We start from the raw sequence: 16,663 nt of genomic DNA, 5'->3' as shown, positions 1-16,663 counted from the left end.
ATAAGAATACAGCGTGGCATCCAGACATATTGAAGACAGAGGGGGGAGGGGGATGGCTGCAGGTGCTTTTGTGGGCTCAGCATAAATCAAAAATAGAAATGTTACAAGATGAAGCTACGGGGGCCGGGACTGTCTCTGCAGTGACAGACAGTACGCAGATCTTTGTGTTAGTTCAATTTATAATGAAAAAGGAGGTAAATCCTTATTCAATTTTTGCTTGTGTTAATGTGGTCAGGTGGCTGCTGTTTTCATGACTGTAATAGAGAGTTAATGTGTGTGTTTCGTCTAGTGCTAATATGTCTACATGATTAATGGAACTATAGTTCCTACCTCTTAAATATTAAAATTTGCTTAATAAGATCTGCGGGGGGGGGGGGGTTATGAGTTTTTCTGTTAGTTTGCAGGATTATGGAAAAACTACTTGACAGATTATCACGAAAACTGGTGGAAGGATGTGGTATGGGTCAGGGAAGAAGTGATTCAATTTAGGTACCCATTCGGTCTTGGATGCAGGTTGTTTTCCCCACTTTCTTTTTTATTGCAAGAAAAGGTGCTTTGTGACATTTCCCTTGATTTCTTGGGAAATAATTGATGGATCTTGATGAAACAATTCAAGCATGATTACTGATATTTGATTGTGTGCAATTTGGTGCAGATCTAAATAAAAATCTAGTGAATTAAAATGTGGTTTTCATTTTTTTGTCTGAAAAAAATGTGCAATCTGAAAATATTCCTTTGGGCTCATGGAAACTGCTGGCTATTTTTAACTGTGTTATAACATTTTGCATCAATACAAGAGACTCATAATTCAGATAAATGTTAGTTGCACCCCAAAGGTCCACCACAAAACTCTGTCCTGGTCCCTTTGAACCATAAAGTTTGTGCGATTGTAGTGAGAGAAGTGGGATCACGTTTTGTCTCTTAATTTTCCTGACATTCAAATGTCACTGCTGATTCAATGGCAAATATACAAAGAAATTAGGAAAAATCTTTACTCAGTCTTTGGTGAGACACAGTGCCGCCCTGAAGCCACGTACGTCACCGCTTGACCCAAACAAAACCTGCGGTTAGCTAGCAGATGTTATCATGCCCGGGCCCTTTCCTGCAGGAACAAAGCGGTGCTCTGTGAGCAGCTTGTTATATTCTCCCACCACAGCTAAAAAACAAACAGTTGTAATGAAACACAAAGATGTGGAGAATGGCGTTTCAAGGAAAACAGTGCAGAGGCCTAGCGTAGCGGTTTTCCTGACTGAAGGGTTTATGCGTCACTGTTCTGTCTGGGTGTGTGTGTGTGTCTGTTTGAATGTGGGGGGTCGTCTAGCTTTGATTTTCTTGGCTGCAGATTTTGTGGCAAAACTTAATGGATTATCTTTTGTTTTTTAATTTAATTTCCAAATGCATGTTGACTTCTCCAAAAAAACTGCTCTTGCACGGCAAACCTCGGTCAGCTGTTTTTAGGTCAAGCGGGTCCCTTGTGCTGCAGACTCGGGACATCATCATCATGTTATGGGAATTATCTCTCATTAGCAGGGAAAGCATTATGATGACGATGTTCGACTCAGGAGGGAATTGCTCGTGACGGTGATGGTGATTAGGATTTCCATGATGACGACAGCGTTTATGAGGAGGCATACAAACAGATTAGGAAGGTTTAGGCAGGGAGGGAGAGGGAGAGGGAGTCCCCCCCCAACACACACACACACACACACATCCTCACATGCATGCTCACATACCTGGCTGGATTTAGAAATATCACTTACTTCTATAGTAGGCTATTATATATAATGCATGTTGCTTTGAAACCTGTGTTGGTAAAAGATGGTGATTGACTTGTCAGCTTGTGTTCATTATTAGACTTTTATTTTGGTACAGACAATGCTGTATTATAGATTTAAGTTGTAGAGTTCAAATTCATACAATTCATACGTATTTTAAGTCTTCCTTGATAAACTGTTTGTTACTGCTTCTCTCGGCTTCACTGGTCCCCTGTCAGACTTCCTCTCCAAAAACTCCACGCTCCTTTCATGACCAGTGTTGTCTACATATTTCACCTTCCTCTGTATTTTTTGCATGTGCTGGCATATCGTAAATGCAATTGTACAGCGCTTCCTTACAGGAAACACACTCCCACTTGCACAACCCCAACTGCTACACTTCTCATCCATCCGGTAAGACAGACTCTCACATTGCAAGGTGTAGAATAACACTGTCTCAGCAGGACAGGAAGACAATGACGATGCAATTGTGATAACACACAATAAGTACACTAAATATCCTCCTAATTTGGTACATGTAACCAGTATTTATCCCCTTTTATTGAGGGTTCCACTATTTTTTTTTTTCTTTCAGTTTCTGTGTTCTGTCCTCCCAAATGCATTTTATTACCGCCTGGGGGACTTATTGCATTGTTCTGAAGGACACTGAAGCTTCATCTCAATAATGTAAATATAAAAAGGCCCTATGCATTTCTATCAACACCACTACCAATCTGTAATTTTGACACCTTACAGGATGGATTCATGCTTCTAATGCTGAATTCAGATCAAAAAATCATATAGCATAGTAATGCATTAACTTTTGCAACCAATAACATAATATACAGTCCCCATCTTATTTCGATTAAGCAATCGTTTCTCATCATGTGGTATTATTAATATTATTAGGATTATTAAAATATAAACAAGTTATTATTGATTGGTTGACATACAGCACATGCACGACATATGCATCACCACGCCGATGTCTTTCTTTAAGTGACTGTGATGCCGATGTTCCCTTTGTGTGTTTGGAGGAGCAGCTTAACCTGGATTATCTGGCCTGTGGCGATGACACCCCTGGCACTTACTGGCAGGGTATCCCTCACACACACAGACACACTTCTTCATAAGCATGTGTCCTCAGCTCTCACACACTCTCACCAGTGTGTGGTTATGTCACCAGAGTTTTAATGAGGGATTACTCTGACATCAGTGGGGCTGCTGCCAAGTTAAACCTATTAGTTTCCCCATGTGCTTGTGGTGCACAACAGCTAGAAGTGTGTGTGCGTCCATGTGTGATGTGTAAGAGGCTGAGCACATTTGAGAAAGCTGTGCAGTCAATGGACGTCTGTATCCACTTACCATCCGTCCTTTCATTTCTCAATGAATGTGTCCATCAGAAAACGGTCTCAGTGTGCCGGCCAAGACAATGTCTGATGTCCTCATCTGATGGTGCACTGTGTGGTGCTGGACGACAGCCTTGAGTATGAGAAGCAGCCAAAGACCCAAATCATGATATTATTACTCATCAGTACACACTTACATAATGCCCAAAGACACACACACAATCCCATTTTTGATGCCTTTCACTTTTTTTTTTAGGAGGTTAGTCAAACTAGATTTGAAGAATTCTAATAGAAATTTCTGTCATTGATTATCATGGCAAATTCAAACTTTTGATGTCAGGTTGTTGTTGTGCCTAAACTGGGACAACATATTATTGTATAATTATTTTATAGTATTTGTCAGGAACCTCGCCTACTCCGTGTTAATGGATGGGGCATGGGCAAAACAGAAGTGCACGTTTTATCAATGTTTTTGGCTCCAAATGCAAGTTGGTGGCGTTTGTATTCACGATTGTTTTGGCCTTATTTGTAGATAGATAGTGGGAGGAAGTGCAGACATGTCATCCACCTAATATAAAAACATTGTCACAATCACAATGGCTTCATGTTTGGATCTTTTTTTTTTTTTTTTTCATTGTGGGTGTATTAAACTGGGTTAAGAATCATTAACTCAAGAAAACCTTTTCCTCGTACTCTGGCATTTTTGAATCCCCATTAAATTGTTGTCACACTCACACTGTCCATAATCAGTCAGCCTTAACATATCACAGGACTCATGTTGTCAGCAGCAAGACACACACACACACACACACACACACACACACACACACACACACACACAAACACACACACAGACACACACATACACACACACACACACACACACAGTCCATAAATGAAGAGCACAAGTAGGACAGTCGTTGGTGTTATCTCCAATAGTCACACATCCCCGGGCCCTTTTCTTTAATTTGGCACTGGTGTTTTTTCTCTTCTCTTTTGTGCTCTGGTGAGTCTCAGAGACAAACAATAGTTCAGCAGCACACATCTCCTCGCTGGTCTGTGAGTCAGCTGGGGATATAAATAGAGCACAGGTAACTCATGCATGGCTGCTGTGAAATATTAAGTGGCTGCTGTGAATGGCTAATTTATTCGCCTGAGCCACAGTCACTTCCCTCGCTGGAGTGTTTAGGCTGATCCTTCCTATGATTTGTGTCGAGCGTCCTTCATAATTAGTCTTCACTTCCAGCCTTGACCCTCTGACTAGCCATCGCTGTCATTTTCATTTTCTCTCTATGCAATCTGCCGTCGTGTCCTCAGCAACTGAAGGCTGATTGGCTGTCAGGACCTACCTGTCCTTGTTAAATTCTGCCGGGTCACCATGGCAACCACCTTATAAACATGAATGTGACTGTAAAGGCAGGCAGAAAATGAGGCGAAGGAGACGGTCCTTGACACACATAACAACAGCTGTTTTCAAGTGTCACGACCGGGTGAGAGCCATTCCATTTCCCCAACTACATGAATCTTAATCACCATGCTATTGTTGTCCCTTAATTACATTACCTGTGCTGATTTACATACTTGAAAACACATATGCAATAATTGCAATCATATGCGGAGCTGTTTCCATGAAACTAAACTGCAACAGCAGCTTCAAGCCCCAGTTATACGTTATTGTAATATGGCGATATGGACAAAATCTTATCACAGTTTAAATGTGCATGTCAGTTGATTTTAATAATTATCAAGGTAAACGTCAAATAATGATTTATTTTTAGTTGAATGATTGTTGCAAGAACAGAGACAGTTAATTGTGGTTTTAAACTCTAGAAGCAAATGACAAACACTTGTCAAGAATGTTTAATACATTATTTTATATCTCTCACTGTGCTTGATGCCTAAACATGAGTTTGACTATATCTTGTTTTCTATTGCTATTGGAGAAAATTATGTAAAGATGATTATTAGAGTTTTAGTGGCTTTTATCTGTATTAGGAAGTTAAACATTTCTGATTCCAATGTATATTTTAAAAAATGACAGATTTTTCCTATGATATCAATATCAAAACCTTACAAGATGAAGGGTGATATGACCGAGTCAAGATAACAAAATATCACATCGGTAATTGTTTAAAATAGATGTCTACTGTCTGTGTATGTCAGCAAACATAAATGCCGACACCAATTTGTCTCTGAAAGGCTCATATTGGCTGATATTATCAGATATATCGCTCCAGCTCTCTCGTTGTGTTATCACCTGGCCCTACTTTATTGTTCCTCGTGCCGTATCACACTGTTGCCTCTTGTTTTCATATTAAAATCCGATTACTTTTATCTGTTTTTCACAAGTCATATTTTACTGAATTAACTCAGCATTCAACTGGTCTCTTATATCTCTCCACTGTCAATTACCCATCATCCCTGTGTCTGTCTGTCAGGCTGCTTGGTCCCTAACACGCTGACCCTGACAGTCACGATAGGAGAGCGCTTCATAAAGATATTTCTGTCTCTCTGGCTCACAGCCAATCAGTTATCTATTTATGCACTGTTGCACTTAACCTGTGGAGTCCTGTGCTTCCGTGTCGGCTCGTTTCTATCACTGATTACTTGTCTTACAGTTTTCCAGCAGGTAAAAGACATATACAGTGATACCTCTCGTGCCTGTGCAACAATAAATTATCTTCCTTCATTGTGTATTCGCTTAGTTTCCTTTTTCTTTCCAAGGTTGAATCATAATGAAATCCCCTCCCTTTGAAATACAATTTGCAACATGTGGGGAAATAGAACATACGTGAAGTGTGTAACCCACACCCTGCCATTGAAGAGAAGACGCAGCTTGTATGTGCACGTTTCAGTATTCAAGTACAGTTGTTCTGCTGTCATGGCTTTGTGCCCCAGGGACAGCGAGTGACGACAGTCCCTCGTCACCTGGCGCTCTGTCACAGCTCGTCGCTGCCTCTGACAGTGTGTGTCCGACGCAGCAGCTAGTCAAACACACGCTTTGTGTTACAGGTTGGTGTGTTCTTTTTGAGAGGGAGCAGATGAACTGAAGGTCTCTGATGCCCTGTTGATCTGAGAGCATATTATCTTACCTGTGCACACTGTGGTGTTTGGGCCTGGAACCAGATCTGATGTGTGCGTCTGTGTGTGTGGGTGTGCACTTGCGGTGATGCTCAGATGTTCAGTGTGTGTCTATGGTTGCGTCTGTGTGACTTTGACAGCCTCCCCATCCACCCAGGAGCTGTTGTCACATGCTGGCTGCCTCCGTCAGAGTCGAGCAGAAGGCGTTGCTCCACAGGGATTCATGGGTCTGTGTGATTGTCCTGCTGCTGGTTTGTGCTCAGGTGCCTGTAGCTTCCCTGTAGAGGAGACTGCCCCCTGCTGGTTGTAGAGAACGGGGGGGATTATCAGCAGGGGGACTTGGAATTTATCTTGATGGTGTCTGAAAATTATACAACATGACAACAAAAGACAGTAATGTCAGTTTTAAAGCACACAGATCTTCAGTCGGTCCTGTTCCACTTACAGCTCTCAGTGCTGTGACACCACATCTTTACACTCCATTCTCTAAATGTAATATTATACACATCTGCTCATATGTGGTGAGTCAAATTGCATTTACTGCAGTTTGATGTATAAATTAATCATATTTATTATTTATTTCATTACACATTTTACTGCTTGTCGTAGTGCGGTACTCTGCTTCCCCCTGATGGTAAAATGTAGCAATTACAAGTTTGAATCATCAATACTCTTTTTGTTCTCGTCCTCCTTATAAGTCATACATTGTTTCTAAGTTAAAGTTGATGTTGCAATTTGCAGTTTATGTTATAATCACTGAGAAAATGGGAAGATGAAAGCTGAAAGAGAAAATGTGGTAATTAATATATACATCTCTTTGATAAATGATACTCTTCTCTCTCCATGTTGCAAACTTGGTCTTCCAAACCTGGATTAAATTAATTAATACCTGTTGAATACTTGAACTTGTAGGTGTGTTTTGAATTCTGCGAAATGACCCCTCTACTTTTCTTTCTCTACTTTTGAATTACAGATCTGTTGATTAAGAATAAAGATAGAAACATATATTTCTGATTGTTAGATAATGTTCTTTCATCAGTATCTGTTTTTTTAACAAGCAAATAAATCCCATGCACACAAAACCCCACCCAAGATTGCTGAAGGGATTTGATCATGCTTGTTTACCTGCGGTGAAATTACTCTTCACTACTGGATTGTGATGTTGCCACAAGAGAATTCAGCACCAAAATAAATCAGTTTCTCTGCTGGTCACTATGCAACAACCGAGTTGGGGTTCTGGTCAGTTTACAGAAGATAAAGCAACTTTATCTTTAAAATGGTTGACGTGTTTCAGTTTTAATCTGATGGTTGTTATGTCATTACCCTCTTAGTAATCTTTACTTTACTATCACACTAAAACACTTCATAAATTAAGTGGAGAAGTTTGGTGCTATATGATTATGTAACTCTGTAGTAAGTCTTCAGTGAGTCTGCTCTTGTTGCCGTCAACACTGATTCTAGTTATCTGGTAAAAGGTAAATTAGAAGTTGATCTACCTCTGCAGTTAGCTCCTCCCTCCCTCTCTTTCTCTCTCTCTTTCTCTCTCTCTCTCTCTCTCTCCATCCTTTTAACCATTCAAGTCACACCCATGCTGAGCCCTCTCCTCTCACAAACCTCCCTCCCACCAAGTCATAGCTTTATCAGGCTTATCACTCTCTCCATCCTCTTTCTTTATCTGTCTTCACACAAGTGTATGAGTGGTGCTCGTTGAAGAGCCTCTTGCCAAAATGAGTTTGCCGGTGAACTCAGATTATCTGTCTCTGGAGAAGATAGCCCGCTACCGCCACGCCTGCTCCAACGGCTCGCCCTACGCCACCAACAAGCCCATCGACATCAAACCTCGCGGCAAGAGAGGGTATGACCGGAACTGTTTGTGGGAGGGCATGTCAGGGAAGGGACATACTTTTTTCTGTCTTTTTCTTTTTACCACTTGTTTTCTTTTTTCTTTTACTTAAAATAAAAAAATGATTCGGCAGCTTCTGCTTCCAACCCTTGCTTGCATGTGAAAAGTTGATATGGGGTGACTTTAGACGTAGTAAGATATCGCAGGGGGACAATGTCATCTTTGACCTGACTCGTTCTGTGTCCACTGTGCGTGTGTGTGGATTTACTTGTTTTGTAGGACTTGTGTTCTCTCTTATCAGAGCATTAGCTGATGAATAGCTTCGTCTGGACAACACTGAACTGGGGCTGTGTAAAGGGCCGTTGCTTGGTGGCCAGTTGTGTTGGTAGAGCTTTGTCGAAGCTGTAGTTCTGCTGTTTACTCTGCCAGAAGTGTGTTTGATTGTGTGTGTGTGTGTTCCACAGGGATCAGATATTATGCTTTTTACAAAACATGGTTAAGAGCGAGGTAAATTATTAATAATCAGGTTCCCTGCAGTCATCATCTCAAACATCAGGGTGTACAAGAGGACAGGTCCGCTCACTAACCTGAGCAGAGTGCAAACTAATCATCACAGCACTCTCTGTCCATTAAAGCTCACCCAGACAAATTTAAAACCTTGTCGGACCCATGTTCATGCAACGTTTCTCCGATTAATTTGTCCCCTGTGACCTCAGTCAAAACCAAGATGTGCTATCATCTGATGTGCATCTCTGCCCTCTAGTCTGCTTTTTGTGTGTGTGGGTAATGAAGTTCAGTTGTGTATGCGTGTTTGAATTTGAGCGAAGGTAATGGCTGTAGACATATAGATATGCACAGAGCCTTGTCAATACTGTGGTCCAACCATCTGTCCTCTCTACCTGCTCCTCAGTTAAGTGCTATTTATATCAGCATTCACTAAGTATGTTTATCTGCACCATATACTCAACCTGCCTCGTGGAAGAGGTCTTTTTATATATATATTTTTTTTTTAAACAAAATCAATACTTTTGTCAATGACTTTGGTCACTGACTCTATATGCAGCTCATTTTTATGATAAATGTAGTATTTGTTTTTACCACTAGGTGGGAGTGTTGTCTCTGAGTTGTGTAGAATTGCATAGAATTGTTGTCTAATGTGATTTAAACTTGTGGTTATAAAAGTTCAATTAAGTCACTGTTAAAGTAATGTATTTAGCCGACAATAATTGTAATAGCAGTTACCCGTTGTTACATAAATGCAGCCTCCATCTTGCCTAAGAACAAACAAAGTATATATTCACACATTCAAGTCTTATATTCTTATATCCATTCAGTTGTGCATTGGGTTGTATTACTGACAAGGGTTGATTTTAGTTTATATTTGAAATAATTTGACAGAAACAGAAATCAATTAATATTTGAATGTCTTTGGACTTGCGACCTACCCTGATCTTTGTGTTATACCTGCATGAACCAATGCTGTGGCTGCCTCACTGTAACAACTGTAGTTAGTTGTAAGTTGTGAGCTGTGTTTATTATCTGAAATCACTGCTGATTGCTTCTATGTAAACACTTCAACCAGAGTGTGTTCACTTCCTTAAATATTGAACTCAACACGGTGACATGGGGTTCAGTTTGTTTGTCCTTGGCATCATGTTGTCTGTTTGTGATGGGATGTGGTTTCCAGTAGAAGAAACACTTCCCCCAGTTTTTCTTCGTCTGTCGTCTTGTGTTTTTCTTTCCTGGACCCTGTGGAATGTGCAGACTGGTAATAGGATTAGTTTCACCACTTTGACCTACGTGTTGCCCTCAAAGAAGTAGATGTGTCTACTTACCTTAGCGTAACTCACTTTGATCACCTGACACACAGACGTGTTTTCTAGCTGTTTCCAGGGCCGGCCCGTGTTGCTCTGACGGAGGCAGCAGGACTTGATCAAACCAGTAGAATTAACTAGAGAGCGCTTTAACATGACATAACATTGTGTTGTTGTATGATTACGAATGACATAATATGAAAACTTTCTTCTGGGATATTTCAGTCCCTCATGGGGCCTCCTAGTGGCCACAGGTGCCCCATGCGGGCACTTAGTTCTGCTCTTACAAAATTATTATCAGTCTAAAGGTCCACCGAGCAATTTATTTTTCCTCATGAGAGCTAGACATAGATGTGTTCTGCTGCTTTCTATTTCTTTCACCTTTCCTCTTGTAATTTTCATCTACAGCCAGTTGCATTATTGATGACATGGATATATTCTCACTGCGTTCAAGGCAAAAAGGCTGCAGTATAATGTGCATGCTGATGCTTCTGTGTTTATTTCTTCTTGAAGCTACAACAGGGAATAGAGCTAATATATCTGAGGTATAGATCAATAATGGGTTAAACCTCCTCACTGTGCTTACACAATGCGAAAGCATTAAACATTTGTTATAATGATGGAAATTATGTTCTGGTAATTACTGATATTGTTTTAACAACCGTGGTTGTTTGGTTGCTGCAGCACTGCTAAAATATACTATTTTACACCATCATGAAATCAGAAATGAAAATGATACAAACCACAATAACACAAAGCAATATTAAAACGACCAGAAAAGCACTTAGTAGAGTTCATACCTCTGCCAAGGTCCAACTGTCTCCTCAAATTCAATTAAGCCACACCAAATTATACACACTCATAGAACTCAGTTCTCTAAATATACCACATGTTTTTTAATCTAGATTCATTAATTGGTGAAAGTGTTAAAAAAAGAAAACACTTCCAAACATAACTATGTTAAATAAAGTGAAAAAGGTTTTGTGGTAATCAAACTAGTAGTTTTTGTTTTATGCTGCTAACAAACTAAGCTATAACCTCCTTAGTGGAAGTTTGTTTGCCCCACAGTTCAGTAACCTGTCAAGATAGTTTATTTACCACTGGACTATTTCTAAATGCTCTGGCACTATATCTCCTTTTTTTAGTAGCTTATTACAAACAAAATTAAAATAAATTCTCTCCTTCTCTCCCTTCACATGCACAAATCTTCCTGATTCACGTCCACACATTCTCGGCTTTAACAATACTACTTCATTCATATACCTTATTTACTGTAGTTCTAACTCTTGCAAAAGTTGACGCTCATCCATCACCATCTTTGCATACTCTCTCCAGATCATCTGTATGCTTTAGCTGTTGTTCTCGGGTTACTGTGGCAGCCGAGTGATTGACACCGTCAACTTTTGTTAGGATCGCTGGGCGATACAAGTCCCACCCTTCAAGGAATTACTACAACCAAAACAACCCCTCCCACTCCAGACATATCTAAGCTGCAGCCTGGGGAAACAACGAAACAGAGAGAGGGTACGAGAGTCACATAGCACAAACAGAGAGGGACACAGTTGTAAAAAAGAAACAGAGGGACAGAGGTAAAAAGGGAGGGAGGGAGGGAGGGAGGGGAAGGAATGCAGGAGAAAGACGAGATCCTATTTCCGGCAGCCAGGAAGAAATATAGAGGCACTTGTAGGCGAGAGTCAGAGTGAGAAAGAGTAACAGAGTGAGTGCATGAATTGATGAGGAAAGAGAAAGATCACACGTTGATCTGAAGAGAAAGATAAGCGCAAGTGAGAGAGAGACGGAGAGAGAGAGAGCAGGGTTAAGAACCTCCTACTGTCAAACGAGGGGGAGCAGCAACGAGGAAAACTGTCAGACGACAGTTTGATCGGACTCAACTCAGGTTTGCATTCGAACAGCTCCAGCGTACAGAGGAGAGGAAGCTGCCACTGGATCACCACAGCAGAGAGGGCTCCAGGTTGCATAGAGGGTGTGCGGGGGCTTTATGTGTGTGTGCGTGCCTGCAGTGTGCACATGCAGTGTGTGTGGATGAGGACGGACAAGCCAGACCATGAGTATCATTCTAAAGCCACGTTCTCGCTCCACCAGCTCATTGAAGAACACAGAGGGAATATGGTAAATAGACGGGGAAACTTTGTCCTGTTGGCAACATGTGCATGTAAATCCTTTCGTGTTTGCATGTGCATGTGTGTTCTATTGTTCTCCATCTGCCTGCTTGTTGCTTTCTTCTCCTAATTCTCACCAGCTTCATCCAAACTTCAGCAACATCCCTTTTCAATTTTGTCCCTGGTTGGTTTGTGCATCTTTCTGCTGTCCGTCTTCATCTCCAATTGAAACCTCTTTCTTGACTTTTTTTTGGGGCTGCCTGTAGATATGTCAGGTTGTGGTTTTTGAGTAGTTTTTTCTGTGGTAAGCATGTTCTGAGGTCAGTAGCTTAGATTCACCCTGTTCTTAACTTCGACATTACACATGACATAACCACACAGCTGTGGTTACCCTCGATGTTCTTTCATGAGAACTCACTGTCTTTCCAGAAAGTCCAACAGGTTAAAACGCAAGGTTGTCAAACATATCTTGGGGAATGTTTTGTGTTTATCCGTACGTTCTCGTGTCTGCACATGGAGCTCCAGATCAATGCAGTTTCCAAGGTTGCACTGCCAGGGGCACAGCTCACCTTGGCCTCCCCTCATGTCTTAACTTGCCCTCGCCTGTCATCACTCAAAAACCTTCCTTAGCTTTAAGAATGAAAGTACATTTTTACACTTCTTCTGTCATGACCCTCTCAGACAGAGCTGCATGAGGCTCAGAACAACCCTGGACAAAAACACAGTGTCCGTGAGGTGGTGGAGGGGAGACTGACCAGCAGTGTGTGCTTGAACCCTATCAGACCTCCCTGTAGGGCTCGCAGTGTCTCACATTGTTAGTGTGTTAATCTGCTCTGCGACGTCCCCAGCAGGAAGTGACGCTGGTGTGAAATGAAGACGTTTTAATTAGGTCTCTGAGGGTCGTTGTGTCTCCGATCACAGACAGTATATGATGTGGTTTGATGGCGTTAAAAGCCATAAACCTTCGACTGCAGAATGTAGCTTTTTCCCCCTTGTGTTAAAAAGCTGAGAATCTGGCAGCGTTAGGTTTGTATGAGCCATCTTTTTTGAATGGCTACCAAAAGCAAGTGCTCAGCTGGACAAAGCATACCGCCTCCTCCATCTGTCCTGCCCTCCTCTCCGTGCTTTATCAAGGGTTCTCTCACAAATTCTCATCACTGCTTTGTCTTTCATGATTGTCATGAGTTTTACGTAAAAATGTGTGACTGTTGCTGTCGTTTAAAAGACCCTGTTGACGCAGCTGTTTGTGTTGGGGTGGGTGTGTTTGTGCAGTGTGTGCATGTGTAATGCAGGAGTGTTATCTCCCTCCCTGGATGAGTTAATTTTAATCAAAATAAGTACACTAAACACACGAGTTAATCTCTGTGTGCGTGTGTGTATTTGTTTTTGCGTTGTTTGTGTGCTCATGCATATTAGAGTGCACGGCGCCCAGCGCGTGTCTATAAGGCGGTGACGTGGCCGGAGGGTGTGCAACGTGTTTCCAGGACTAAAGCAGACCCTGCCCACCCAACCATGTAAATGCAGGTTTGTGTACGGAGACGTTAAAGCATCCATCAGAATGTTTGCTCTGTAAATATGGCTTGACTTTTGGAGACAATGTTGTATTGTAGTTGCACTTGAAGACCTATATATCTCCGCAGCATACACTGTGTCAGCAGCGGAGAACTCATCCTCACTTCAAACCCAGGAGTGATGTTAGGGGGCGCTGAGATAAAGCGTGGAGAAGTGAGGAATGTGTGACTTTGAACTCGAGTGGTCGCATCTGGTCTTTGTCTGTCCTCAGCTGGCTCTTTGAGCCAGGCAGCAAATCTTGAAGGTTACACTTTAATCTGGCCTCTCATAAGGCTCCAGCAAAGTTATTCAACATATTTACCAGATGTGACCTTTAAGTAAAGCAGACCTAAGAGGAAGAGGAATAAGACTAAATATAGCTTCATAGTTGAGTGGACCTTTATGTATGTGTGGGAACAGAACTGGTTGACTCTGCTTTGTTTTGAACCACGGGATCCGAGATGTGAAGCTGCATCGCCATGGTGACCTTTTTCGACATGTCTCACAATTGACTGAGTTTTCTGAATGGAACAGTGACAACACGGATAAAAACAGTGTCAAGACTGAAGTGAGGGATTCACTTTGCTCATAAGAGGCCAAAACGTGTGGGGATCATTTATTAACAAACGGCAAAATGTGTACTTTAACTTTCCTCTCTTTTACGTCCTGTATGTTAATTATTAGATACACATCTCTAAAATTGTTTGTCCCATGTGACATTAGGTACCTTTTCGATTATTCTGCCATTGATAGATTTTTGTACCATTCGCTGCCTGGTGGGTGTTATTTTTCACTTGTGTGTATTAGGGTGCTTCTGCTCATGTGTGAACGTGTGACTGTGAGGGGGGGTATGTGATATATGAGCCAGATAGAGGGAACTGTTTCAGTTATAAGTGAGTTGTCGTGTTGTCGTTATAACTCATGTTGTCAGACATTTGGACATTGTTTTGCCTTGCTGACTTGTCGTACAATGAGGGCGGGGTGATATTTAAAAGTTCACGAGCACTAACGTCACTGTGAGAGTGATTTTTGTGAACATTAGAGTTTTAGGTGATTTTAACTTCAATTTAAAGTCACAAGTTGCAAGCTGGTTTGCATTTGGAACGTGGTCAAGGTTACTGCATATATGTTCAGGATCACGTATCGACGTGCCTGCATCCAGGGTGAACACACTCCTCCCAGTACTCATAAATAGACACACATACACACATACACACACACACACACACACACACACACACACACACACACACACACACACCTCAGACATGCCTCTTCTTGTCCTACCTCCTATGACTGTTCCCCTCTGTGTCCTCTGCAGCCTTCGAAAATAAATCTTCTGTCATCTTCCCTCTGTGTGCTTCAGCTCACAGCTCTGATCCGATCCACGCTTCTGGTTGGAAAGTGCTTCGTACAGCTTTCGTAAATCTTTCTTCAGTTTTATCACAGTTTTACGTGAAGGTGAAGAAGAAATGTTTTGAGACACTCTGCACCTCTTTGAAAACAGACACAAACATGACGTATTGTGGTGGCATTGATGGAAATTTTCTGGTACAGCAGTTCTGAATAAGCACTGGAAAACAGAGCCTCACTATTCGGCCCTCAGCTGATTATTTATCAAAGACGCTTGTACCCTGACCTCTTTCTCCAGTACGTCTCCTAACATCTCTGTCAAGTCAGCTCCTCCAGTGTGTATAATTGCTCGAGTGACCCAGGGCTGCAAATGAATGAGTCATTGATTTATGTCATCTAGGTTGTGTGAGTGTGCATGTGGGCCTTTGTTTGTGTGTGTGAGCCAGACAGATGGAGAAGGAGAGAGTAGATGGAGATAGAAGTGATAGGGGGGAAAGAGAGAGAGGGGTGTGCGATGTCTGTAGGCACATACTGTATGTGACCCTGCTGTGTCCTACTGTTTAAAGTCACATCAGCCACTTCTCATCAGCGTCAGTGCTGTTACAACTAGGTGTCCAGTGTTAAAAAACACAACCCTGCTGTGTAACAGTGGATCTGAAAGGTTTCCTACCAACAAACAATGCCCTTTATTTTCCATCTGCTCAAACTGAAACATGAAACTCTACTCTTGTGGGAAACTATGTCCCTGTAGGTCATCCTCTCCGTTCACTATTGTAGTTAAATAAACTTACCTCTGCCTTTTTTCAGGGCTGTGTGTTGCTTTCATCATTATCAGTTTACCTGTTTAGTTTTCATTTTCCAGAGAGCCAGCTTTGATTACTGCAAAAATAGTGATCAGCTCTTCAGGTTCTGTAACATAATAGTCTGCAAAATGTACAGAGAAAATACACTCACTGCATAGAATATTCAAGTTGAATATATTGGTTTTACACTAAATGCATGAATTCCTGGATATGTCACTTTATCTGGATCTGCTCTAAAATGTAAACGGTTCTTCCCTGAGTCATGTTCCAACCCCTCCGCAGAGTTTCATGGGAATCGGAATAGTTTTTGCGTAAATCCGCTGAGTCAGACATTCTCCTTGGCCGAGGTAATTATTACATTACAATTTAGTGAAAGGATTTTGTCAAAGTTGATGCAGTAAATAATCTGAAAGAAAAGTGATTTGGCAGCTGGAGTCAGTTTAAAAACTTCAAAATCTACACATTTATTAATCCATATTCATTCAACCATATCTACAGATATGTTATCCAAGTGTAAACTCCACTTTGTTGCTCTAGTATGAAGAAATATGGAGACGGAATTGTGAAACTAGCAATAGTTGGTGTGAATTATTTTGATGACGCACAAGACCTATAGAGGACAAGTGTTAGCTGTAATCTTCAGCAGATGGGATATCTGGAGCCGCCTGACAGTGCTCTCCGTCATCTGACCAGTGTTTGCACATCAAATATTTTCTTCCTTTGCCAGTTATATCTCTGTTCAGGGTCATTCCCTTTTTGGGTAAACTGTGTTTTGGGTAAACTGTTTCTCATTATCTCAGCCTCTTTAAGGGATGCTGGTTTTTTTGTGAGTTATACTCGTGCTTTTTGTTGACTCTCACCACAGCACCATCTGGGTGTTGCCATTCTGACACTTTTGTTGTTCCTGCTGTGATGTCAGCACAGGTGCAATATGCTAGTGGAGATGATGGTTTGTGTCTTTTCCCAGAAGGGCGTGTCGCACACGTACACACACT

At 41.5% G+C, this 16,663-nt stretch overlaps 1 protein-coding gene across 6 annotated transcripts in view; it reads left to right on the top strand.

Moving 5' to 3' along the window:
- pde4d (phosphodiesterase 4D, cAMP-specific) overlaps positions 1 to 16,663 on the top strand; it is a 166,018-nt gene that overhangs the window by 123,467 nt on the left and 25,888 nt on the right. Inside the window, exon 1 of one of the 6 annotated variants that reach the window (XM_020102744.2) lies at positions 11,469 to 11,971. The exons of the other annotated variants lie outside the window; for them this stretch is intronic. Coding sequence (XP_019958303.1) covers positions 11,907 to 11,971 — 65 coding nt within the window. The 5' untranslated portion in view covers positions 11,469 to 11,906. Of the gene's footprint in view, positions 1 to 11,468; positions 11,972 to 16,663 lie in introns of those variants that run through there. 6 annotated transcript variants of the gene reach the window in all.

This window comes from Paralichthys olivaceus, chromosome 4, assembly GCF_024713975.1.
Source record: "Paralichthys olivaceus isolate ysfri-2021 chromosome 4, ASM2471397v2, whole genome shotgun sequence".
Taxonomy (NCBI): domain Eukaryota; kingdom Metazoa; phylum Chordata; class Actinopteri; order Pleuronectiformes; family Paralichthyidae; genus Paralichthys; species Paralichthys olivaceus.
Note: the sequence above shows the minus strand (reverse complement) of the source record. Positions and strands in the feature narration are given on the sequence as shown.